The sequence below is a fragment of the Gobius niger genome (genome assembly GCF_951799975.1).
Source record: "Gobius niger genome assembly, chromosome: 9".
In the NCBI taxonomy this organism is placed as follows: domain Eukaryota; kingdom Metazoa; phylum Chordata; class Actinopteri; order Gobiiformes; family Gobiidae; genus Gobius; species Gobius niger.
Window position 1 is genome coordinate 2507480 of NC_136860.1, and position 27112 is coordinate 2534591.

The 27112-nt window shown below is 43.0% G+C and overlaps 1 protein-coding gene across 1 annotated transcript in view; it reads left to right on the top strand.

Annotated features, from left to right (window-relative positions):
• The window catches only part of LOC306967739 (protein FAM171B-like), a 31427-nt gene extending 12514 nt beyond the window's left edge, over positions 1-18913 (top strand). Inside the window, exons 2-9 of the mRNA XM_079562899.1 lie at positions 6090-6323; positions 10063-10155; positions 10473-10634; positions 11448-11714; positions 14476-14592; positions 14664-14784; positions 16668-17124; positions 18545-18913. Coding sequence (XP_079419025.1) covers positions 6090-6323; positions 10063-10155; positions 10473-10634; positions 11448-11714; positions 14476-14592; positions 14664-14784; positions 16668-17124; positions 18545-18796 — 1703 coding nt within the window. The 3' untranslated portion in view covers positions 18797-18913. The remainder of the gene's footprint in view (positions 1-6089; positions 6324-10062; positions 10156-10472; positions 10635-11447; positions 11715-14475; positions 14593-14663; positions 14785-16667; positions 17125-18544) is intronic.
• The last annotated feature ends 8199 nt before the right edge of the window (positions 18914-27112 follow it).

The window sequence follows — 27112 nt, forward strand, 5'->3', positions numbered from 1 at the left end:
TGGAAAGCTGGAAAAAGTCAATTTTGCATAATACCCCCCCTTTAACTTCCGCACAGGACTGGGCTGAGACTTACTTTTTCTTTGGACATGCTCAGGAATTCATGCTCCTCAAAGGGCCACATGAAATCATCTCGCAGGCTGCATTTGGCCCGCGGGCCTTGACTGTTTCACCTAAAGTATTAAAATAAAATCGGCCACTGCTGGAGCGGCCAAGTATTTATGTTTCTACAGGATTATAGACCAGACATTTGGCACAACATCGGCATCGGCCTTAGAAAAACCCAAACAGCCTCTAATATATCAGTGGCTATAATCAACCGCTGATATATTTCACACTTCAGGAGTGGAATCAAAATCCCAAGTCGACAAAACATCATGAAATAAACACCGTAAAGGGAAAGTTTTGTCCTTTTTTTGTTACTCTGACACTACGACTAAGATGCCTCAAAATCAACCACTGCACGAACCCTCATGGACCTTTTATACATGTTGGTTCTGGTCCCGTCAAGGGCTGGGTACCAAAAAATATATATATATATATTCGGGTCAAAAAATAAGAAAAAAACATTTTAAAAATGGGGAAAAATTGTGTTAAAGTTTTGGTACCTGCTTTCGATACTTTTATTGTTTTGATACCAGGAGTACCTAAACCTTAACGGTGCCCAGCCCTGGTCCAGCCCTGGTCCAGCCCTGGTCCAGCCCTGGTCCTGCCCTGGTCCAGCCCTGGTCTCCTCCTGGCCCTGAAAGCCCCTGGTCGTCCCGCTGACTGAGGTGATACATCCGGGATTTGGCCTAATTCCCGTCGGACACAGACCACGAGCCGTCTGTGGAGATAAGACTCAAGACCATCTGTTGGACACAGAGAGAGGGGGGTCTGCTGTTTACCCCGGACACAGAGGGAGGGGGGTCTGCTGTTCTGACCACTCAGCGTCTCCGTCCCATCACTAATAACACCATCTACATCTCCACATAAACCGGAGCTTCACTTAGAGATGGTCTGTGTGATTCCGGCTCCTGTAAATCCCTCTGTGCTGCTGCTGTAACTGACGCTCAGATTATGGTGAATCTGGAAACACCTCCTCCTCAGATGAACAGACTCTCCTGTCGACTCAGGTCCAGAATGTGCTGATGACCTCATCATTGGATTTAAGCTGATAAAGTCTCCTAATGAATCCTCGTGCACTGAATAGCAGAGGTGGGAGACTCTTTTCGGGACTTGAGGCCAATGAATCTACTGTGAGCAGCAGGGTTGCCAGGTCTCAGCAGCCAAACCAGTCCCTGTGGAGTATATTATGAGCTCTGGTGGTGGCCGTTCCACTGTGTTTTCCTCTTAGCCCCAGAACATCAGCCTGATAGTTTGTCCTGTATTTGCCCTGATGTCACGCCTGAAGTCAAGAAAAGTCTTGCTTGAACTATAAATAACCCCATCGAGGAAAACTGCACTTTTTTTTCACCCGCGGAAAGACATAAAAAAATTGGACCTGGCAACCCTGGTGAGCAGGGGCGAATCTGAGCTTACAGGGGCCGGGGCATTACAGGGGAACCACTGAACAGGAACTAACAAAAATAATAATATTATTTTATATTTATCTTTCAGACTGCAGGAAAAGCAGCTCATGTTTAAAAAACTCTGCTTCAATTTTTCTGAAGTCGCCCCCCCCAGGCCCCGTCTGTAAATGCCTGTCCCAGTCCCAGTCATTTTGTACATAGACTTGAGCATTCAATATATATATATATTTTAATTCAAGCGATTAAACAATAATTACACTTTAAATCTAAATCCATTAGGTTTTGAAAAGTTTAAAAATGGCTAAATCTTGAAAAAGCACTTTTTGAACAAGATAAAACATCTATATCAGGAAAATTGTCCTCAGTTCGTGTCCTTCCAGTGAGCTTTCGCTTTGCAGATTTGCTGCAGCCGCACTATGGGGCGACTCGTTACATTCTCCCTCAACCCAAAGTCCCACATCAGCATTTCAGCTAAAGCGCTAACGTTAGCTTACTGCTATAGAGGGAGACGGTCACGCTAACGTTAGCTTACTGCTATAGAGGGAGACGGTCACGCTAACGTTAGCTTACTGCTATAGAGGGAGACGGTCACGCTAACGTTAGCTTACTGCTATAGAGGGAGACGGTCACGCTAACGTTAGCTTACTGCTATAGAGCTGTGGGAGACGGTCACGCTAACGTTAGCTTACTGCTATAGAGCTGTGGGAGACGGTCACGCTAACGTTAGCTTACTGCGATAGAGCTGTGGGAGACGGTCACGCTAACGTTAGCTTACTGCTATAGAGCTGTGGAGACGGTCACGCTAACGTTAGCTTACTGCTATAGAGCTGTGGGAGACGGTCACGCAGGAGAGTCACAGGTTCGAAGTCTTGCTGCTTTAGAGACACTTTTTCCTGCACGTTCCGCAAACAGGAAAACTGTCTCTATCAACTGTCCTTCAGCTTCTAAAAATACACAAACATGTCCAGACTTCAGGCTCGGTCTCTGAGGCTGATCCTGCGCTGTCGTCTCGGACATGATTCCAGCTTCCAGAAAGTTTAGTTTTGTTTGTAGCTGCGGCGACTTCAGCAGAGGAGACGGCGCCTCATGAGGCTCACTTTGCCTAAACCGCGGGCGCCGTAATCCACCGCGGTAACATATTTTTTTCAAAAACAAGACGGTAATTATTATTGTCAACATTTTTAGCGGGGTTTACCGCTACACCGGTAACCGTGAAGTCCAACAGCTCTGTGTTATCTGAGAATGTGTCCCAAGAAAACCTCTGGGGCTTCAGTGTTCTATCCTCATGATCACACTCCGGGACACGTCACACGGACAGAAAACCTCTGGGGCTTCAGTGTTCTATCCTCATGATCACACTCCGGGACACGTCACACGGACAGAAAACCTCTGGGGCTTCAGTGTTCTATCCTCATGATCACACTCCGGGACACGTCACACGGACAGAAAACCTCTGGGGCTTCAGTGTTCTATCCTCATGATCACACTCCGGTACACGTCACACGGACAGAAAACCTCTGGGGCTTCAGTGTTCTATCCTCATGATCACACTCCGGTACACGTCACACGGACAGAAAACCTCTGGGGCTTCAGTGTTCTATCCTCATGATCACACTCCGATACACGTCACACGGACAGAAAACCTCTGGCTTCAGTGTTCTATCCTCATGATCACACTCCGATACACGTCACACGGACAGAAAAGCCCGCGCTCCGACGCACTGAGGAATCCATGAAGTCTCTCCAGTTTTCAAGTCCACACACTTTTACAAATCATGAGAACATGAGAACGTCTGCCCCCTGCTGGCGTTTAGTCCAACTGCACTTTATAACATCAAACATGTTTTACAGACACTTAGATAAAGTTATATGACTATATGACTATATGACACAGACGTAGCGTTACTTCTAAAGCCTGAGTAAAGCTTTACCTCCAGTTTCGAGCGTGTGCAGGATGTTAATGAGATGTTAATGCCGTGTAAAAGTGGATCATTGCTTTTATAAGCCGTGTCGACGGCTCCATTTGGTCCGGCCTTAATTGCCCGGCTTGATCGCTGTTTAAATTCAAAAGTGCATTAAGTCCCGCGAGTCTCAGAGTAAATGAGTTCTTTGGTCTCGGAGTTAGTGAAGCCCGAGGCCATAATGGAGACGGAACACACTGTAAAAATCATCCTTAGATTAAGAAGATCCAGTGAGTTCATGCGGAGCCTCAGAGGGGGGGGAGGGGGGGGGGTCACAGGAAAGAACTGTTCACACTTGTGGATTCAAGGCTTTTCATATTACAGTTGTGGTTTTATTTTCTGACAGATTCTTTTAGAGGGATGTGGATCTTGTTTAGTGTTTGGCTGTGTGCCTTGTTTTCTTCAGTCAGGAAATAGGTACTGGAAAATCCCGCTGATAAAACCTGTAAAATGTTGTTAAGTCTTTCAAATGTGTAAGCCCTTCACCCTAAAATAGGAATGGTTCGAAAAACTACCAATCTAGTTGGTTAAGCTGATATTGGTAAGATTAACCAGTAACACTGACCAGTCTGTTGGTTTGGAACAACCAACCTTATTGGTTTGTCAAACAACCAATGAACATCGTAACAAAAATTACACTTCACAACCAAACAGTCGGGCTGTGCACAGTTAGAACATGGGGTTAAGCTACGGGCACATTTATGTTCTTTAACGTACAATTTCTAGTTCTGTTCCCTCGATGGGTCAAATTTGAGCCACAAGATACTGATATGTTCCTTTTTGGGCTTAACCTCTTCAGCCTGAACTTAAAGCAGTACTAAGTAACTTATTTACCTTAATAAATCCGTTTCGTAGTCCCTGTGGGGGTAATACAAGTGTTTATGGGATGATTGGAGGGTCTTTCATCTCCCCCTGGTGTGTCTGGCCAGAAAACCATGTTTGCAACTTGACTGCCACCGGTCCGGAGAAAGCAATACACACTAATAGAATCACGAAGAAGAAGCTAACATGCTAACGGGCAAAGCTAACTGCGGGCTAACGTCACTTTAAACAGTATTTACAGCCAAGTTTGAGTGAAAAAAAAATATTTCCTTTGTATAATTGGATGCACAGTAACCCTCTCTCCCTTCGCCTTTCCTGTCAGCGTAGTATTTACTCTCCAAGACAATTAATAAATTGAAAAATCGTAACTTGCTACTACACCTGCAGTTGCGCTTATGGCCTCTAGGGGGAAGAGTTACTTAGTACTGCTTTAATGCTCCGGGCAGTTGGACGCCACTGGACACAAGGGGGTGCCCTTCCACCTTTCCAACCTTCTCAGTGTAAATGTGAAGTTAGACTGTAGGTCAGACACCATGAGTGACAGTAACATGACGCTAAATACTCATTGCTCTTCAGGCACAGACTGAGAAGTGAAGAAGGAAGTCATGGAGCTTCTGCTTTAGACAGAACTTCAGACTTCTGCTGGATATAAGAGTTATACCGCCTTTGCGATGCCCAATCCCGTCAGACCTTGGAAGCTAAGCAGGGAAGGGCCTGGTCGGTACTTGGATGGGAGACCGTTTAGTAACACCAGGAAGCCTAGCGCATGTAGTGAGTGACTGAGTGGTTGGTGGTGGTCGGAGGAGCCGATGGCGCAGACTGGTTGCCTCGCTTCCGTCAGTCTACCCCAGGGCAGCTGTGGTTACAATAGTAGCTTACCACCACCGAGTATGGAGTGAACGAATAGTGCAATGTAAAGCGTCTTTGAGTGTCCAGAAAAGCGCTATATAAAACCAATGCATTATTATTATTATTATATCATATTCTGAAGCTTAAAATGATGTAAAAAATAGTGTTACAATTACAAAAAACACATTGATTCTTCTAAAGGTTGAAGAAATATCCAAATATATGATCTGCTGTAGAGTCATGTTTGTCCCAGTTCCTCTGAGTCGTGGTGCAGCAGGACTGATGTGGACAGATGTTACAGAAGAAGCTCATGAGGTTCATTTCTTCAACAGTTACTATAGTAACTATTTTAGATCTACCACAGTCCTGTCCACATCTGTCATGGTCCACCAGGACCCACCAGGACCCACACATGACCTACAGCAGATCATATATATGGACATTTCTTCAACCTTTAGAAGCATCAATCATGTGTTTGCTCTTCTTTATTGAAGTGACCGTTTCATGCTAAGTTGTGCATCGCTGGGATTTTCCTTCCTCGCCTGCCTCTCGTAACTGATGTGCCAAGTTTCTCTTCGATCACAACACTGCAAAATCTTGGAGGGACTTGGAATGAAAGCCTCATTTAGAGAAAACGGCCCTAAAGTTCTGTAACGTTGTTTATCCTTGTGGACTTTAGCAGCCGGCGTCTTCCACAAAGGAAATGACCATATTTGGATTACAGAGTGTTGTTGGGAGGATTCCTTGCGTCATGTTAATACCAATCATGTCAGTATTTGGGATTGAATTAGCGTGGGAAACATGGCGGGGCAAAATTCAGACAAAACATCATGAAATAAACATAGAAAAGGACCTGTTTTTATTCTGACATCCTCACCTGCAGTGTCTCGCCTTAAAAGTCCTTGTGTTGTTTCCGTTTCCTCGGTAACCCCTCCCCTCCGTCTCCAGCCGCCGCGTTCCTGCTGAAGCTGCGTGTGGTGGACGCTCTGAGCGGACGCCCCCTGAGCTCCGCCTCCGTCCACATCTACGTGAACTTCACTCGGACGTGGTCGTCTCGGACCCGGGACGACGGAGAGGTCTGGTTCAGCATCCCGCGCCGAGGCCGAGCCGTCATCTCCGCCCTGGCGTCCAAGCAGCGCTACGTGCCCGCCCTGCTGCCCGTCACCACCGACCACGCGCCAGGTAAACACGCACGGCAACATGGACTCAGAGCGTGGTGTCCTGCACTGGTCAGCCCCTCCTCCTCCGGCTCGGATGCTGTTCTCCACCTGAGGGTCACTTGTGTTGAATATTAAAACACATCAGTCTTTCTGGGCAGAGAGTTGCAGACGGATATAAATAATATTCTCATATAGGGATGCACCGATACCACATAGAGCTGACGACACTCCCTAAACCAGAGTCCGAGCTGGATTTAACCAGAGCTACATGTCTGCAGTGTTTGATGCTAATGATGCTAACTAGCCGCTAACTTACGGTGTTTTATGTCCAGGGGCGTATTCATCTGAAAAACTAACCCAGAGACTAAAAAGTCGTCAGAAAATCCAAAATAAAGAGACACAGCATGTTTATATCGATCAAAATACTGAAGCTACTGGATAAGTTTCTATAAACACAGGAGAAAATCCACACGGAGCTGAAGTAAAGGAGAAAAGAGAGCATTTATCTGCAGTAATAAGTAACATCTCAATACTATTGTTACATAAAAATACATAAATGAATAAAGCACAAGCACTGAGGAGCTTTAGGACACGAGCTGTTCTCTCTATGATGCACAGAGACATACAAAATATATTTATTTATTATCTATTTATTTGATAGGGACAATGCTTATTAATGAACAGTTGCACATGAGCAGTGTAAATATGCCAGATTATAGCGGGGATGCTAGTTTCCATCTGTAGTCCCGAGGCAGGCAGCACATACACAATTTACAATTTACAAAATGTGACAACAAATCACTATAAATGCAATAACAACTAAAAGTGTTCACAGGCCTGGTTTTCCTTTAGCCACTGTTTAAAACGTGCTTTAAAAGTGGCCAGAGTTGGAGTCTCTCTGATGATAAAGTCCATGCAATACTTTGTATACAAGGCAACCATATTTAATATTAATGAAATTATTAGTAATATAATATTGCATAAAATAAAATGTAATCTGTTCCATTCTGATATAACTTCTCTTAAAAGTGCCGCTTTTGGGAATACTTATTTTCAACACTCAGCTAAATTAATTTGTTGAATACTTAAAACTGGGGTACTTGATTTTTCCTGTTCAAGCTTTGAAATGTTTAATTTTGGCCCAAACTCATTCACTCCTGCACATTCAGGTTTTTCAAGCAAATCAATGATAACAGTGTAGAGCTCTGAGCAGTGGCAAAGTGAAGAGGCGAGGCCTAGAATAAATGGCACTAGGTTGTAGGTTTAAGGGTCAGTGTCCAGTGAAGTTGACTTGACAAAAAGCAAAGCTACACTTCCAGCTTTAAACCCTGGTGCTCTGTGTTCCTGTTCTCTCTCTGTTGTGTAACTGTGGGTCTGAGGACGTTCACACTTCACTGAACACGACCGGGACGACGGAGGAAAACTAACGAGCTCAGACCCACAACAACAGGACAAAACCAAACATTCCTCCTTTAACCTGCAGGAAGACGTGGAGAAACACCTTTAAGTTTCTCTCTTAAACGCTGATATAAGAAACAGTTTCCTCCTGAGTTTGTTTGATTTGGATTCAAATGGTTGGATTGTTGAGCTGTGTGTGCAGCTCCTCATTAGTCTGATGTTTCACAGTCGTGTCAAAGGAACAAAGACACTGGTTATGTTCAACACAGAGAGAGAAAAATCAAACATGGCAACACAGCGAGTCAGAGCTGAGCAATATGAGGATAATACAGGATAATAACGAATATATCAGAATATGTGCACAATGATATCACCTTTTATAAGAAATGTGGAAAAAGGCTTTGAAAAGTGGAAAAAAAAATGATTTTTTTAATGAAAAAATGTGAATGTTGAACATGTGGGGTGGAAATGGGGAAAAATAATGGGGGGAAATGTAAAAAGGGGGGGGGGGGGGGGTAAAACGCAGGAACAATGTGGAAGGAAAGTGTTAAAAAAAGGATGAAATTTTTTGAAAAAATACAGTAATAATGGGGATTGGAAAAAAATAGGAAATAGGGGGAAATTAATATATATATTTTTTAAATGGTGAAGAATTTAGGAGTAAATGGGAAAAAGTGAAAAAGTGAAATAAATTGGACATTTTCAGAAAAATCAGGGGGAATTGGGGAAAATGTGGGGACTTCCACTTTTATTGTTTTTTTTAGGGACTGTACATGTTAACCCCTTAGCTCCCACATGAACCGAGCACATTTTCTCCAGTTTGGCTTTACCCCAATCCAAAAGCTTCTGGAAAAAAGCTGTGAAAACAGCAACAAAACTGAGACGAAAACAATGACGGAAATGTGAGAAAAAAAGTGAGAAAACATTGACAAAAAAGCGACAAAAAATGGATGAAAAAGGGGCAAAAAATGTCACAAGAAATTGACAAAAATGTGACAAAAATTTGATACAAATTTGACCACAAAATGACAAAAAATGGACGAAAAAATGACAAAAAATTGATGAAAAAATAGATGAAAAAATGACAGAAATGTGATAAAATGTGACCAAAAATGACAAAAAATTGACAGAAAAATGGACGAAAAAATGACAAAAATGTGACAAAAAATGACAAAAAAATGACAAAAAAGTTACAAAAGTAAGTTGAATACCCAACAAAAAATTCTGGAAAAAAAATCTGATGACGTGAGGAAAAAGATCCTCTCGGTTCAGGCGGGAGTTAAGAGGTTAATGAAAACACCACACCGGATTGTAGCCTTATTTATTTTTTACTTTATCACTTTATTTGAACATGGACAATGCACATTAATTAACATCACTGTAAATGTGCCAGTTTTAGCTCTAAAGCAAGTTTTCAACTGTCCCATGCGCTCTCTCAAACACACACATTCATCCTGACCTGTTGTACATGTTTTTAGTTAAGTTATCCTTTATTAATCATCTTTTTGAGCCACAAAGTAACAGAATTTAACCTCTTAACTCCCGCCTGAACCGAGAGGATCTTTTTCCTCACGTCATCGGATTGTTTTTCCATCATTTTTTGTTCGGTATTCAACTCATTTTTGTAACATTTTTGTCATTTCTTGTCACATTTTAGTCATTTTTTCGTCAATTTTTTGTCATTTTTTTGGGTCATTTTTTGTCATTTTTTTGTCAAATTTTTATAGATTTTTTGGTCATTTTTTTGTCACATTTTTGTCATTTTTTTGTATTTTTTTTTATCAAATTTTTGTCACATTTTTAGTAATAATTTTTTTGTCACATTTTGTCACATTTGTCATTTTTTGTCACGTTTTTGTCATTTTTTTGTACATTTTTTGTCAATTTCTTGTGACATTTTTGCCACTTTTTCATCAATTTTTCATCACTTTTTTGTCACATTCCCATCAGTTTTGTTGCTATTTTCACAGCTTTTTTCCTGAAGCTTTTGGATTGGGGTAAAGAAAATGTGCTCGGTTCAGGTGGGAGTTAAGGGGTTAAGATGTTTGCAGCTAATCTTTACATACATCATCGTTATCGAGAAAGTCCCAAAAACACCTCGATATTCATGTTGTGAATCTGGTCCAGCTCCGGTGTCTGTGAGGCGAAGAGTTTCCCTCCTCTTCCTCCTCTCGCTCACATCAGCAGCTCCAGTGTCTGTGAGGAAGAGTTTCCATCCTCTTCCTCCTCTTCCTCCTCTCGCTCACATCAGCAGCTCTGGTGTCTGTGAGGTGAAGAGTTTCCCTCCTCTTCCTCCTCTTCCTCCTCGCTCACATCAGCAGCTCAAACCTGGAAGTGTTGAATACTTACAGTTCTTTGTGCAGTTTTCTCCTCGGTGACGCTGCCTCTGCTCGGAGTCAACCCTGGAAACATGTGGCTGTTCCATGACTCCGTCCTCGTCACCCGGAAATCCACCGGTAAATAAAACATCACTAAACTTCTTATATACTTAAATACTTACATACTTTATTTTTACTCTGTGTATTTCCTCCCCGTGGTGTTTGGTAAATAAAACATGATTAAACACGGTAAATACTTTACTTTTACTCTGTGTATTTCCTCCCCGTGGTGTTTGGTAAATAAAACATGATTAAACACGGTGAATACTTTACTTTTACTCTGTGTATTTCCTCCCTGTGGTGTTTGGTAAATAAAACATCATTAAACTTCTTATATACTTAAATACTTACATACTTTACTTTTACTCTGAGTATTTCCTCCTCGTGTTTGTCAGGGATGTTCGGAGCCACCCCGGCCGTGCAGTTCTCTCGCTCGGCTCTGAATCTGACCCAGGACGACTCTCTCTCTGCGGCCGCCGCCTTCATCAACAGCCCCTCCCTGTGGCCAGGAGAGGGAACTGCAGCGCACACCATGGGCCTCGTCAGCGCCAAGTCAGGTACACAAATACAAGTACACATACAAGTACATACGTATACAAGTCAGGTACACAAATACAAGTACATACGTATACATGTCAGGTACACACATACATATACATACAAGTCAGGTACACGCATACACATACAAGTACAAATACAAGTACATACACATACAAGTCAGGTACACACATACAAATACAAATACAAGCACATGTCAGGTACTCACATACAAATACAAATAAATACAAATACAAATCAGGTACTCACATACAAATACAAATAAATACAAATACAAATCAGGTACACACATACAAATACAAATGCAAATACATACACACACAAGTCAGGTGCACACATACAAATACATACAAGTCAAGTACACACGTACAAATACAAGTACATGTCAGGTACACACATACATACACATACAAGTCAGGTACACACATACAAACACAAATACATACACATTCAAGTCAGGTACACACATATAAACACAAATACAAATACATACAAGTACATGTCAGGTACACACATTCAAATACAACTACATACACATACAAGTCAGGTACACAAATACAAATAAAAGTCAGGTACACAAACACAAATACATACAAGCATATGTCAGGTACACACATACAAACACAAATACAAGTACATACAAATACAAGTCAGGTACACACATACAAGTACAAGTCAGGTACACGACAAATCAGGCCTATTTTAACACTTTTGTTCAGGAAGCTTTTAGATTTGGGTAAAGCCAAACTGGAGAAAGTGCTCAGTCTCGGTGGGGTTAAAGGTCAAGGCTGTTGTTCCATGTGCTTCTGTAGGACCTGTGGCGGTGAGTCTGTCCCCGGTGGCGTCGGCGTTCGTGCAGCTCGTCTCTTCTTCTTCTTCTTCTTCTTCTTCTTCTTCTTCTTCTTCTTCTTCTTCTTCTTCTTCTTCTTCTTCTTCTTCTTCTTCTTCTTCTTCTTCTTGGTCTGACCCTGTGGAGCTGAACGTGTCGGGCCCCGTGTCCCTCAGTCTGTCTGTGAGTGAGGGCTGTGGGCTGCAGGACGGAGACCACGTCCCGGCCTGGACCCTGGACCAGTCCGCCGGTACGAACTACACCACACAATCACAAAAAAAAAAACGTTTCCAAATTTTTCAAAACTTTTTCAAATTGTTCCAAAATTTAACATTTTCAAAATTTATTATTATTATTTTTTTTTCAAAACTATTTCAAACTTTCCCAGAGTTTTCCAAAATGTCCTTAACTTCTTAAAGAGGGGGTATTCTGCTTTTTTCAGTCCCATAGCACCAGTCTATATCACACTACAATGATGAGCAAACCTTCTGTTGGTCTGTAAATGCAGTAAATCAGAATAACTGCCTTGTACAAAATGTCTCTCTCAAAATGGCTGTAGTGAATGTCTTGAAATAGGCCTCTGTCTCTTTAAGAACCTCTGAGCCTTTCCGACACGCCCCCTCCACACGCTGTCTGTGGCATCAGTGGGGAGGGGGTTCTGCTGAGGAGCAGTGGTTGGTTACTCGGCTGGTGACGAAAGCTCGGAGGCGTCTCCAGGAGGTGGGGGCGTTCCTAGGAGGACTCAGGCAAACCTATCCCTAAAATGGCCGCCATCAGAGTTTTTACAGATTACTCAAAAATACGTGAATGTGCCAAGGCAACACTTCAGCCATGTTTTTAATGAGGGAGTGACAGAATAACATGATGGAAAGCTTGAAAAAGTCAATTTTGCATAATACCCCCCCTTTAAAAAAATTCAAAACTGTGGAAAAATTATAACACTGTCTCAACAAACTGTCGAAGGAAATGACCATATTTGGATTACAGTGTCAGAAAAAAGAAGGAAGGAAGGAAGGAAGGAAGGAAGGAAGGAAGGAAGGAAGGAAAGCAGGTTTAGTCTCTTTGTCTGCACACGCGCCCTGTGTTCCTCCCGTCTTTAGCCGCTGCTGTCTCCCAAGAAGGAAATTACCAGATTTGGATTACAGCGTCATCTCGGTCACAGCCTTTCATGCTACACGTGGATACCAAACTTGTCAGTATTTGTGAATGAATATGCGTGGGAAAGACCAGGGAGACACATGTTGGAGTCACTTCCTGATAAATCTCAGAGAATAAACATCGTAAAGATAGAGTTTAATCTATTTCAAGCTAAGACATTAAAGCAGTGGTCCCCATACTACGGCCCTAGGGCCAAATCCGGCCCGCTGGATGATTTAATCTGGCCCCTGATTTACTGACCTGAATTTACTTCAAATTAAAACAAAGTGTGAAGACTTGATTACTATTTTTGCAAACTACAACAGCTAAACAAATCTGCGCTTGGAGTCAAGTGTTGTCTACTTCACATTGAGGCCTTTTGGGTCATACAAGTCTATGTTATAGCCAACCCGGCCAGGCCCCCCATCACAGTCAGGAACAATAAAAAAGTTTGAGGACCCCTGTTCTACATGTCCCAGCCATGTCCTCATGTGTAGAATGAGCCCAGACCTGTTCAGACTTGCATCTAGCCCAGGGGTGGGCAATTCATTTTCATAAGGGGCCACATGAGAAGCCTGAATTGAGTCAGAGCCGCACCAACAATAACTCAAACTTATATCGGGATATAGGTATAATATACAGTATTGGGAGTGTATCGCCGGAATCCATAAACAAAAGCTCCAAAATAAAAAAAATGCTTTGATTGGGAAAATCCATTGAGGACTTTTTTTTTCAATACATGAATAATAATGAGCCTGACAGGACTGTGGCCTCATAATAACGACTTACACTACCACTCCGTGGTAGTAAGCTACTATTGTAGCCACAGCTGCCCAGAGGAAGACTGTCCATTTCCCACTTGCAAGTCACACAATGTGTTGTTTATATCCTGATTTCTTATTATGTCAGTGCCCTCTGCTGGACACCTGTGGAATTCTTTCCTTTTATTTTTATTTAATCTGCCCCCTAGTGGCTGGAGTGAGTATTCTGGTAATAAAAAAAAAATCATAACTCACAGGAATGGGCTAGAGACTTAATTTTTTTTGACATACTTATGACAAGTTGAGGGCCAGACTGAATCATCACATCCGGCCCGCGGGCCGTATTTTGCCCAGGTCTGATCTAGCCCCTTTAAGAGAGAAAACCATAGATATATATAAAGGGGAGAAAACCAGCAACAACAGCACATCTCCACATTGACCTTTATTGGAATAGCAGTTAAATCCATGTAGATCAAAAGGAAGCGCGTGAGTATTTCCAGTGTGTACTTTATCTCAGCAGCAGATGGTCTTCATATATTTATTCATGTATTTAAATGTACCTCCACAGTGAGGCATCAGCTGCATTAATAACATGTGAAGACCTAAAGGAGCAGGACCGTCTCTGGGGCACGTTTTATAGGTCACACAAATATCACCTGCCCCGGGCGACTCTCGTGGCGTGAAAGGCGAGAGGCTGGAGGTGGAAACACGGGTTCAAGTCCAGCTCTCTCCCTTAACATCGCACAAGCTCTGCCTTTACGAGGTTTATTTGTCGACTTGTGATTTAGTGTGAGATCAATCCAACATGGCCGTCTTTTCCCCACGCCTCTTCATTCACAAACACGGACATGTTTGGTATCCACGTGTAGCAGGAAAGGCTGTGACGGTGATGATGCTGTAATCCAAATATGGTCATTTCCTTTGTGGGAGACAGCAGTGGCTAAAGACAGGAGAAATATACTCAGGGCGCATGTGCAGACAAAGGGACTAAACTTTAGGGACATCTGCACTTCAGTGGCTCCATCAGATTCCACACTTAGGCTTAAATAAAGTACTTAAATAAAGTACTTTAAATACTTCTCTGCTCCTGTATCTGTCTCCGTCCTCCTGAAGGTGCGTGGGTGAGGAGAGGTCTGGGCACGGTGCAGTCGGTCGACGGGAGGCTGGTGTGGACGTTCACGGCGCCTCACCTCGGCCACTGGATGGCAGCACCTCTGTCCCCCTCCAGAGGTGAGTCCGTTATCTCCTGGTGCCCTGATGAACTCCTCTGACGGGGCGTTGTTCTCTCTGAGCGCCTGCAGGGGTCAGGCTGGAGCTGCACGTGGACTTCCTCCTGCGTCACGGCTCGTTCCTCATGATCCTGCTGGGCTCCACTCTGACCGTGGCCGTGTGTCTGCTGGTCGGGCTGCTCTGCTGCCCCAGGTAACCACCGCCTCCTGTGGGTTCAGAAGGTTCTGTGACCGGGCTGGAGCTCCAACCTCTGGGCCCGACTCATGATCTTTTAGATACAGACCAGGTTTAGCTCCAGCTAAGATAAGAAGAAGATAAGAAGAAGACTCTTTGACCAATCAGAGGAGAGAATCCTCTATCCTTAAAACAAACCTTAACCCCCGAGAGAAAAGAAAAATTAAAAGACATGAAAAAACTAATAATAATAAAAAAATAATAATAGAAAAAAAAAAAAAAAAAAAGAAAAAGAAAAAAAAAGAAAAAGATACAGCGTTGTATCGCAATATGAAGTGATCATAGCATTACATCGCCACGTCATTAAAGTCCTCATCAGACATAGATCGACAAACTCCACAAAAACAGAGAGAAATAAATAAATAATAATAATAAAAAAAGTACTGGATTTATAAATGTCTGTTTTTTTTTTTTTTTACTACTTTTAGTATTACAGGTTACACACTACAGATGCTGATGTATTGTTTTTCAAGTCTTGTTATGTTCGGTGAGCGAGAGAAAAAAACAAAACAACAAAAAACCTTCACCTACAATTTGTCCTGAATTAAAATGGAATATCAATAACATCATTATCCCGACACTACATAACGATTGTTAACAACGTTCTCCTCATGAGGTTCAGACTCGTGTCGTTCAAGGCGCTGTAGAATTCGTCATGAGTTTAGAGATAGATTTAAGATAAGATAAGATAAGATGATACTTTATTGATCTCACAGATGGAGAAATTGCATTTATAAATTTGTAGTAGTTGTAGCTTTGTAGTAGCCCTGATCCAGAAGCTCCATGTCTGGGTTTGTCATCCTGGTCTACGGCTGCATCCGAAACCATCAAGTCCTAGCCCTGGCTCCTGACCCTTGACCTTTCATGGGGTCAATTGTTAGATCTCTATGCAGGTGGTGAACTAGAGCTTCAGCAGCATTTGCCCAATTCGACCGTCCTTACCCAGGGGAAGGAAGTGTCATTACCAACAGCTGCTGTTCTTCTTCTTTAAGGTTATTGGCAGGCAAACAAAAGCGCATGTCGCCCCCTACTGTATTGCATATGCAACAACATAGTGTCCAAATAAAGACGTTTAAACCCCTTAACTCCCACCTGAACCAAGCACATTTTCTCCAGTTTGGCTTTACCCCAGTCCAAAGGATTCTGGAAAAAAGCTGTGAAAATAGCAAGAAAACTGAGACGAAAACAATGATGGAAATGTAACCAAAAAGTCAGAAAACGTTGACAAAAAAGTGACGAAAATTTGATGAAAAAGTGGCAAAAATGTCACAAGAAATTGACGAAAAAATGACAAAAAAATGACAAAAAAATGACAAAAATGTGACAAAATGTGACAAAAAAATTACAAAAATATGACAACAAAATTGATAAAAATTAGACAAAAGAAATGCAAAAATGTGGAAAAAAAATGACCAAAATTTGATAAAAAATTGACGAAAAAATGAAAAAAAATGTGACAAAAAATTACAAAAATGTGACAAAATGTGACAAAAAAAATAGAAAAATGTGATAAAAATTTGACAAAAAAACTACAAAAAACGACAGAAAATGTGACAAAAATTTGATAAAAAATGGACGAAAAAATGACAAAAATGTGACAAAAAATGATAAAAAAGTTACAAAAAAGTTACAAAAAAGTTACAAAAAAGTTACAAAAATGAGTTGAACACCCAACCAAAAAATGATGGAATTTTTTTTTTTTTATAATTTTTTTTATAAATGTCATGGAGTCAAAGTTCTCAACACAAATACGACTCCAGTGAAGTACAGATCCTCAAATACTGAAGTACAGAGCTGTAGTAAATGTACTTGCCTGACCGTATTTGTGTTTTCCTCCACAGATCTCCTCCTAAGGAATCCAAGCTGAGGCGTCCGGCGGTGAACCCTCTCCACTCTGTGAAGGACCAGAGCACGTCCACGGGCGAAGACCTCTCGCTCTCCAACGGCCAGTACAACGTGGCCATCTACGACGCCGGCGTGCTCGCCAACGCCGACGCCGAGCTGCGGCAGACGAGGGGCGGCGCCGTGACCTCGGACTACGGCGAGGAGAAGCTCCAGAACGAGGCGCAGACCCTCGGGAACGGCCTGTTCTTCTACAACCAGCCCGTGGCCATCCTGCACGCGCCCGCCTTCTTCCAGGCGGACGAAGAGTGGAGCCGGTCCCAGGACAGCGGCGCCCAAACCAAGATCACCAACAAGGAGAAGGAGAAGGAGAGGGGCGACGTGAAGAAGAAGCCGGAGCTGAAGTCGCGAGCGCACAGCGGCTTCCCCGAGTCCGTGTCGGAGCCGGGGACGACGGTCAGTAACACTTGGTCATTTAGGGCGAGACGCTGAAGGTGAAGATGTTCATTTGAAAGGCTGTGATGACGCTGTAATCCAAATATGGTCATTTCCTTTGTGGGAGACGGCAGCGGCTAAAGACGGGAGAAATATACACAGGTGCAAACAAAGGGACTAAACTTTAGGGCCGTTTTCTCTCCTTTAACGACATCTCAAACACTACCCAGTGTTTAGCTCATTGACTGTCTGCAATTTTCCAATCAGAGAGCTCCCACTGCCAGAGGTTTTCAGGATTTTGACTGAAAATTAAGTTTTAGGTCTATGTCAACACCAAACCCACCAAAAGAAAGATTAGCCTCTCTTCTTTCATCTAAGAAAAGAGTTTGTTTGTACTTCTCTCCATTCTTTTGTAATCGTTCGTAGAAAATTGGTGAAATCTCCCAAAATGCTGGTTTCTGACAAAAAAAGAAAATGAGCTTTTTGAATCAAGCAAGTTACTTTAATGATTTTTTTGCTTTAGTGACGCCTCAAACATCTGAACAGTGGTTTCCTTCTGTAAAACAGAAGCACAGGCTCTCGTGTTCTTCTCTCACACAGAGAGAAGCAAAAACAAAGTGCTTCTCTCTCGTGTGCGCTGTGATGAAAGGCGCCGCCGGACGCTCTGTCTGGATGCTACTTGTTTTGATCTGACATGTCTCAGACGAGGGAAGGACTATGGATCTTCTCCTACTCTCATTGCCATAGTCCTTCCCTCGTCTGAGACACGTCAGATCAAAACAAGTAGCCGAGGTTACTACTACTGACCTTTGACCTGACCTGTGATATTGCATCCAAAGAGCACTGCTGCCCCCTTCTGACTCTATATTAACACCACAGCTGCTCAAGGCTTTAATGCACCATCCCCATTAAAAAAACAAATTGACATCTAATGACGTCATTGGCTGTCAATGAGTTAAATGATACCAGTCTGGTACGGGATAAAGAAATTAGGAAAACAAAAGTTGGAAAAAGTGGAAAATCTTTTGGGGGGAAACGTTAAAAAATTGGTTCAAATGGGGGGAAATAAGAAAACTTAGTGTTTTTTTGCCCTTTTGTAGTTAAGTAAGTTGTTTTTGGTTACTAAAAAGTGACCAAAAACACGGCAAAAGAGACAAAAATACGACAAAAATGCTTTAAAAATGTGACAAACGCTGCAACACATTTTGTAGGTCTTATCTTTCAAATGAGCCGTTACACTGACCTGTAGCTCCAGTCAAGAAAACAGTTTATTGAAAAACTGAATCCATTTTCTCAAATCCAAAATCCCTCTGAGCAAATCTGTAACTAATACGTCACAAAATAAAAGCATGAAAGTAACACTGTCTGATTTCAAAGCAGACCCTGTCATACTTCAGTGTATTTGAAAGTGTGTGACTGTGGTTGTTGCCCCCCCCCCCAGGGCCCGCGTGCCTGGTTCGTGTCCCTGGAGGGGAAGCCGGCGGCGGAGATCCGGTACGCCGTGTCGGAGGAGCAGCGGCGCTCGCGGGCGGCCGAGAGCAGAGACACCAGCCTGGACTCCGGGCTGGACCTGACCGAGCCGGGCCAGGCCCGACGCGACGAGCGCAAGCTGGAGCGCAACGCCACGTTCCTCAAGAAGAACATCAGCAGCAGCAGCAGCAGCAGCCAGACGCCGAGCGGGGCGGGGCCGTGAGGGGGCGGAGTTTACACCTTTACGGACTTGATGTGCCGGTTTTTACCCTGATGTTGTTCCTCGTGAAACACTGGCCTGTTGTGGCGTTTCCTTCTGCAATCCTCCATATTCTGCATTCCTCTCAAACCACTCAGATTAAATATGTGTTTCATCTGTTCATCTTAGGCGTTAGAGTCGCACGAATGAAGGACCAGAGCTGGAAATCACTGATCACTGAGAGATGAAGGTGTCCGGTTTGTGGATCCCTGTGGTCACTTCGTATCGACCTGATTCTGCTCACATGATCACGACAATCACAGGTCGAACATGACATGATCACTTCAACTTTAAATCCATGAAACTGCTTTTTATAACGTTTTATAACTTATTCTCTAGACCAGGCATGTCAAGCTGGCGGCCCCCGAGATGATTTAATCCGGCCCCCGACTTGTAGAGCAAAGATTCCTCAGTAAAGAAAGAAAGAATTCCACATGTGTCCAGCAGAGGGCACTGACATAATAAGAGATCAGGACATAAACAACACATTATAGCCATGTGGTAAATGGTCAGTCTGCCCCAGGGCGGCTGTGGCTACAATAGCGGCTTGAATAATGATTACAGTTTACTCTGAGACACCTATTATTATCTATTACAGTCCTGTCGGCCTTTTATTTTAAATCACAGCTAAGAGGGAGCTGAGTCGGGGCAAAGCTCTCCATTTACAGATCGATCTATGTTCCCGCCCTCACCGATGGTCACGAGATCTGGGTAATGACCGAAAGGACAAGCGGCCAAAATGAGTTTCCTTCGCAGGGTGGCTGGGGGTGAGGAGCTCAGAGTAGAGTCGGTGCTCCTTCACGTCGAAAGGAGCAGCTGAGATGGCAAGGGCATCTGTTCCGGATACCTCCTGGTCTCAGGAGGGGTTCCAGGCATGTCCTATTGGGACGAGGCCTCGTGGAAGACCCAGGACACACTGGTGGGACTATGTCTCTGTGGCCTGGTGTGGCCTCGGGTCAGAACAGCTGGAGGAGGTGTGGCCTCGGATCAGAACAGCTGGAGGAGGTGTGGCCTCGGGGTCAGAACAGCTAGAGGAGGTGTGTGTGGACTCGGAAGAAGCTCATTATTATTCATTTACCGTATTTTACGGACGATAAGTCGCACTTTTTTTCAGAGTTTATTAGTCGCTACTCAGGAGCGACTAATATGTGATTTTTTTCTTTTTTTTAATTCAAATATATAACATCACATGCCACTAGAGGGCGCTGCAGGCTAATGGAGCAGCAGAAAGAAAGTTTGGAGTGAGCGAGAAATGGAGGTTACTCTTAGAAGAAAACAAAACAAAGCTAATCACGAGCTAAAAGCTCGAGCCACAGCGAGAGGAACGACTTTGTAAATGAGAGATTGAAAACATGCTGCTGGGAGAGGTTTGTCAACGGGCTGTGGTTTGTTCTTTATGCTTTAGTGTCTGAACTGTTTGTATACCAGACACCTGTTTAGTTTGTTGTTTAATGTGTTACGTTAGCATAGCGTCCGCCTATTCCGCCTGTTGTTATTTTCTCATTAGGCATTTTATGACTAGTGCATCTTATACTCTTATAGTCCGGAAAATACGGTATTGGAAACATGTTTACTCAGTAGTTTTTTCATGTCAACATTATACACGGCCCGCGACCCGCAGAGGAAGCTGGATTTTGGCCACGACACCTTAGACACACGAGTGTTTTCAGTGACATGACGAACACTTTCCTGTTTACAATAGTTTGGCTCTGCACACGTCTAACAAAAACACGGCCGAGGGAAATAAAGCAGCTGTAAAAGTGAGTAAAGCCGGATATGTCCAGTTTCTGCCCGGTTTGCCGTAATGATGTCAAAGCCCAAACTTCTCTGTTGCACTTTTCCTTCAATGACTGTGACGCCGTAATAATGAAGATGACACTGTATTTGAAATGTTTTTTTGTTTTTACACTAAAAGTCTTAATAAAATCTGGATTAACAGACTATTCTGCCTGAAGTGACGTGTTTTGCAGTAAAATGTCCACAAATCTCAAATGTAAATGAGAAAACGCTTGATAAAAGCCCCTCAGTAAAACACATTGTCACACAGCGAGGGCCGATCACGGTCCACACCTCCGGCTGTACACAGTTAAGCAGCTCCAGATGAGACTGTTCCTTCTTTTCAGGCACAGATCACTCTCTGCTCCGACGGCTGAATCCGACAAGACACATTTTCTCAAACGGCATTTACGTGCCAACACTTCATTTGTCAATTACAGCTAAATGTCACGTCCGCCTTAGACATGACGAGTCCATTCTGCCGATTGACAAATGTGGAGAATCTGCTCGTCTCTCCATCGCAGTAATGATGGAATAATGTCAGAGGAATGACACGGATCACTGGAGATCAGGCAGAATGATGGGATTAGTCAAATAAAACTGAGCCAAAGAGACTCCAGTAAAGGGTGGTCACGTCTATCCAGGACCCAGGGCATGTGGGTCGGATCCCAGCTGACCCTTCTCACCCTGGACATGGACTGTTCACCCCCCTCCCCTCAGGCAGGAGGGTACGGTCCCCTCAACCATCAGACTCATGAACAAGAACAAGACCCAGTAACTCTTGAAAGGAATAACTTTGCAATATAACATGTAAACAACACAATACAATTTGAACGACTCACAGAGGCACGTTCAAAACCCTGCCCGAGTTCTAGTTTTTATTTTGTGTTAGCCGTTAGCCGTTAGCCTCAAGACAAAAAAAACCCACCGTTATGAAGACGTTCAGTCGTCAACCTGCTCCACATCCAAACTTTCATGTGGGACCTAAGTGTGAATGTGAGAGATCGGGGAGAGGAAGGACAGCGCCGATGTTACTGTCCAGCAGGGGCGGATCTAGAAAAAAAATCACGGGGTGGCAAGCAGGGTCAGGGATCATTTCTGGGGTGGCAACACATTTTACAATGTGCAATGTTTATAGCGGGGGTGCACAAGTGTTGCTTGATCGCAAGGCAAATTTTCCGTTTAGATGCAGCTGAGCTCCCAAAATGATATACAAGTAGGGGGTTTCTGACTCAAGCAAAATTAAGACTTTTGGGGAAAAAAAGAAAGAAAACAAAAATCCTGATCTTGGGGGCCACAGGAGTTGCACACGGCTCCTTATTTAGCTCTAAAGTTGTTATAGTTCTTTGTCCTGTCAAAAAAGTACTAACTGAGAGTGAGCCTCTGTGAGCACCAAGCAGCTTCTAGAGCAGATGTGAGACAGGCAGCTGGGGTGGCAAGACCTTTACTAGGGGTGCCACCCTCTAGATCCGCCCCTGCTGTCCAGGCAGAACTCACATGGGGTCACTGAGCCCATCAGGGACTTGGTTTATGGTTAATATCTCTGTAATGGCTGGATCAATCCACACGAAACAAAAACTGTCCTAAAGTCCATCGTTTCCTCTCTCAGCACAAATGAACTGAAGTCACATGACTGTCTGATAAAGGTACCCAAAAGTGGACACTTTTTTAAATTTATTTTTATTTTTTCATTGGGCATTTGTTGTAGGTTTTTTAAATATTATTTTTGTTTTGTTTTTTGGTCAACATTTTCCCCACCTTTTTCCTCCAATTTGCCCATTTTTCCCCCTGTTTTTCCTAATCCTTTCCCACATGATGAAACAGTCGTAATGCCAACTTTCTTCTGTAAATTTGGTTTATGGTTAAAATTTTAACCCCCGCATGAACTCAGCACATTTTCTCCAGTTTTGCTTTGCCTAAATCTAAAAGCCTTTTGAAAAGAGTAACAAAAAAGCCTGTCTGATAAAGGCGTCAGAAAGAGGAGATGATATTCAGAATGAGGTGAATGTGTCAGGTTTCTGAAAAACGCTCAGGTAAAACATTTGGACGTTTCTCTCTGACATTCCCGTCACGTCCGAGTCCAGGAGGATCTGAGGTTCTGGAGCTTCACCCGGACCTGTAAGTGGCACATGTGAAATGAAGGGAGATTACTCCAAATGGCCGCCGGACGTCCCCGGGTTCTGAAAGGGAACATCCAAACACTCTGAGCCGAGGACTGGTTTGGTAAAATATACTTTAGAAAGATGATGTTTAAAGAGGGAACATGGCGTAACGGGGAGGCTGAGGCCGAAGTGCTGTTTGAGAACGGATTCACAAACTTCCACGACTGAAACAGAGACGTGCCTCCCCCTCAGAGACAGACCCTGCAGCAGATACTTTCAATTATGACACATTTAAGACTGTTTGTGGAGGCTGTTGTTTTGGGCTGTGGCAGGGGCGGGCGGCGGACACTAGAGGGCACTGTCGCACTAATTAAACTGAGTCATTTCAGGCCAGACAAACACATATTTACACTGCAGGAATATCCCTCTGGAACTGTTTCTGTAGAGACTGGTATGAGGGTTTTCATGATAGAGGCAGGTTTGAATTTATGAGACTTATTTGATCTGGTTTAGTCTTGAATAAAACATGGAACCACCAAGCAATAACGTGGGGTTGAAGCTCAAGCTCGGAACAAGATCTCAACAAATCCAGACCAATGATTATATTTAACAAAGATCTTTAATAAAACTCTCGATAGGACAGATTCTATATTTATTGATTTCATGACTCATTGATAATTGTGTCAAATCATCAAAAAGTTTTGCACTTTTGTTTCAAAGGAGGCTCAGACTTTAGCTCCATTTGTCAAACACATCAAATCATTAAGTTCTATTTATATCAAATATAACATTTGTTTCCTCTTTTAAAACAGTATTTCTTCACTACGTAGACTATAAATAAGCAAAAGGGATTATGTAGGAATCCAAAAGGGTGGAATAATGTGCTTTTGTCGGTTCAGGTTGGGGTTCAGAGGTCATAGTGGTAATGCATAAGTATGGGTCCCCCTTTAACTTTTCAACATTTTGCCAACGTTCATTTTGAAATAAAATGTATACATGACTTAGATTGCATAAGTCCTTTCCTTTTAATGGAACAGTTGCCGTCAGAAGTTTCCTGATGATTTCTGAATGATCACATGTTGACCCAGTGACTAAACAGAGTCGACCTGTGTGTTTCTAATGTCAGTTCAGAAACAGCTGCTCTGTGATGGTCTCAGGTCTGTTAGAGACTATTGTGGAGCAGAAGCATCATGAAGTCCAAGAACACACCAGACGGGATTCCAAAGCTTGGCACATCTCTCTGTGTACAGTTAAATCCACCATCCAGGAATGGAAAGAGTCTGACATCTTCGTCAGAGTCGACTCTTTGATTCCCTCTCCCACGCTGGTGTTTCTACTACACGACACAGCCGTAGTTATTGTGGGAGGCGCCCCGACAGATGAGCACGCTGTACAGAACGTCATTAATAGTTTTATAAACTGCAATGAGAACAAATGTGGATTATTATGGATTATGGAATCATTCAGAGGAGCCAAGGCAAATACTAGAGGAAAGAAGCAGCTAAAAGACGAACTATGAAGGTGAGCTACGTGCTAATCAGGGGCGGATGTAGAAAAAAAGTCACGGGGTGGCAGCAGGGTCAGGGAGAATTCCTGGGGTGGCAACACAATTTATAATGTAAAATGTTTATAGTGGGGGACACAGAAGTTTTGCTGGGTTGCAAGGCAATTTTTTTGTTTAGATGCAGCCTGAGCCCTCCCGAAATTATATACAAATAGTAGCTTTGTCCATAATATAAGTAGGGGGTTTCAAACACAGGTAAATGTTTAATTTTCATTAAGAAAATGAAAAGAAATCATCATCTTGGGGCCACAGGAGTCGGCACCTGGCTCCTTATTTAGCTATAAAGTTGGACCTGAAGTTTAAAATCCTGAGTCGACTCTTTGATTCCCTCTCCCCCGTGGCACCGACTCTGTTCTGGTGTTTGTATTTGTGTCGCTGATGTTTCTTGTCTGGTTTTACATTTATGTTTTTTTAACGATTTAAAAAAAAAATGATCTCAATTGTGAACCCATGGAGTCGTGGAGGTTTCTTCATTTGCAGCTTCTGAAAGTAACATTTACCCAGCAGTGTAAATAAATCCACATTTCTGGTCCCTGTTCTCATGTTTTGTAAGTTTCTGTTTAACATAAGAGATGATGGCCGACACGTTAAAGGACACGTTCAGGATGTTTTACACTGAATGAGGCTCAGTTCTGTCTAAACGAGGAGCTGTGGAAACTCTGACGCGCCGTCCCGGATCATAAACCACCGGCGGATTAGCACCAACCGGAAACAGAGCGGAGAGTGAGGGGCCCACAGACACAGATATGACCTGCAGAGGAATGTTCCCCTCAGGAATCCCACTGGCCTTTCTCACTACAACAACCACCACAACAACTGTGCTCGCTCGGACTCCAGAACCTTCTCAATGGGCTTCTGCAACGCCAAAGGGCCAGTGTCGCTTTCATCTTTCACCAAGATCTTGTATTGACGATGGGAGAGTGTGACCACAGCACAAAGCTTCCTCCAGCACAAACCAAAGATGTGTTTAAGCTTTAGATTTAGAACAAAAAAAAGAAAGACCAAGAATCTACAGCAGGGGGGCCCAAACTTTTTGTCTCCGAGGGCCAAAAATTGAAAAGTGCCTGTGAGTCAAGGATCAAACACGGCGATGTCAAGCACGAAAAACACATATAACTTAAAATTATAAAGTTCCTTTTTTTTATTTGCTTTTTTTTGTTTTTAGATAGATTTGATACATTTGCATTTGATTCTATCTATGCAAATAACATGCTATATTCAAACAAATGGTAACTATGGCAAAAGCCTAGTTTTGGTAAAACAAAATCAACAATTGTAGCAATTTAGTGCAAAAAAACACCTGCATCTACAGCACCTACAGTAACTTTACCTCATTCATTCATTAACTCAAAGATTTTTCTCACATTAGATTATTTTGAAGGTGTCAGTTCAGCATCAATTCTTTTATATGTCACTTTTTAACATATACTGTTGTTGACGTCAACAACCTTTGTAATAAAAGTTGGAAAACTGTAAAAGTTGCTGCTAAAACGCTCTGTAATTGATAAACACCAAGACACCACAACAGTGTTTCCTTAACTTTGCGAAAGGAGTGAAACAGCGCCTCCAATTTGACGCTGGTGGCCAAAAAGTGTACTGCATCCATATTTACCATTGAGAATGAATGGAACAGAGTTAGTATTAACCACACGCAGCGCAAAAGTAGGTCTCTACTAAACAACAGAATTGTTTCGGCGGGCCAAATTTAGCCCACGGGCCCCACTTTGGGCACCTCTGATCTATAGCAACAGTGTCCATGTAGACAACAATGGGATTAAGATCTGATCAATCTCCTGCTCCCTGAACCGCTCTTTCTCAATGTGAGCCCCGTAAATCCTGACGCAGTCATCTTGGAATAATAGTCCAGCGCCATCAGGAAGAAGAAATCCATGGACGGAATAACCTGGTCATTCAGGATCTTCAGGTTGTCACACGGTGTCTTGCGTCGTCACGTATCGACTCTAGGGTACACGCTGGTGTTTCTACTACACGACACAGCCGTAGTTGTTGTGGGAGGCGCCCCGACAAATGAGCACGCTGTACAGAACGTCATTTATAGTTTTATAAACTGCGATGAGAACAAATGTGGATTATTATGGATTATGGAATCATTCAGAGGAGCCAAGGCAAATACTAGAGCAGGGGTGGCCAACCAGTCGGAGACCAAGAGCCGAAATTTTCAACCTTGATCCTGTGAAGAGCCACAAAGGCACCGACCATTAGCGAGATCCCGGGGCGGTACTTTATTGTGATTAAATAGAATGTGACCGTTTTATTTAATCACAATAAACTATAACTTTATGCCTTTTTCTTTTTTTTTTAAATAATTGTGTTAGATTGAATGGTTTTACTCCTCACCAAGATTGAAATACATGTATATTAAATGACATTTTGTGTTTCCTGTTCTGACTGAGACAGAATTAGATTATTATTATTATTTTTATTTTTTTAATGCTGGGGTGTGTTTGTATGTGGGGCCTTGCCCACTGAGCCCCCTCCTCTGATTCGCCCCTGGCCTGTGCGCTCAGTGCCTGCAGCTTTGTCCTGACTGGACTGTGCAGAGAAGGCACTCTAGGCTGCACAAAGTTCATGAACTTTAACCAGGAGCCTCTGGACGACTGAGAGTCTGTTTTAAGTTGCATCTGTTACAGTTACAGCACATGTGAAAGAAAAGTCATGACTTTGCGTATTTCCGCGTTACGATGTCGCGCTTCGCATCATACGCTTAATAAGAGCTCCGCTTTTTTCCATTTCCTAATTTTGATCTTTTTCTGTGAATATGAAGCCAAATTACATCAAATAAAGAGCAGCTGATCAGAAATCTGAAAAGCACAGAAG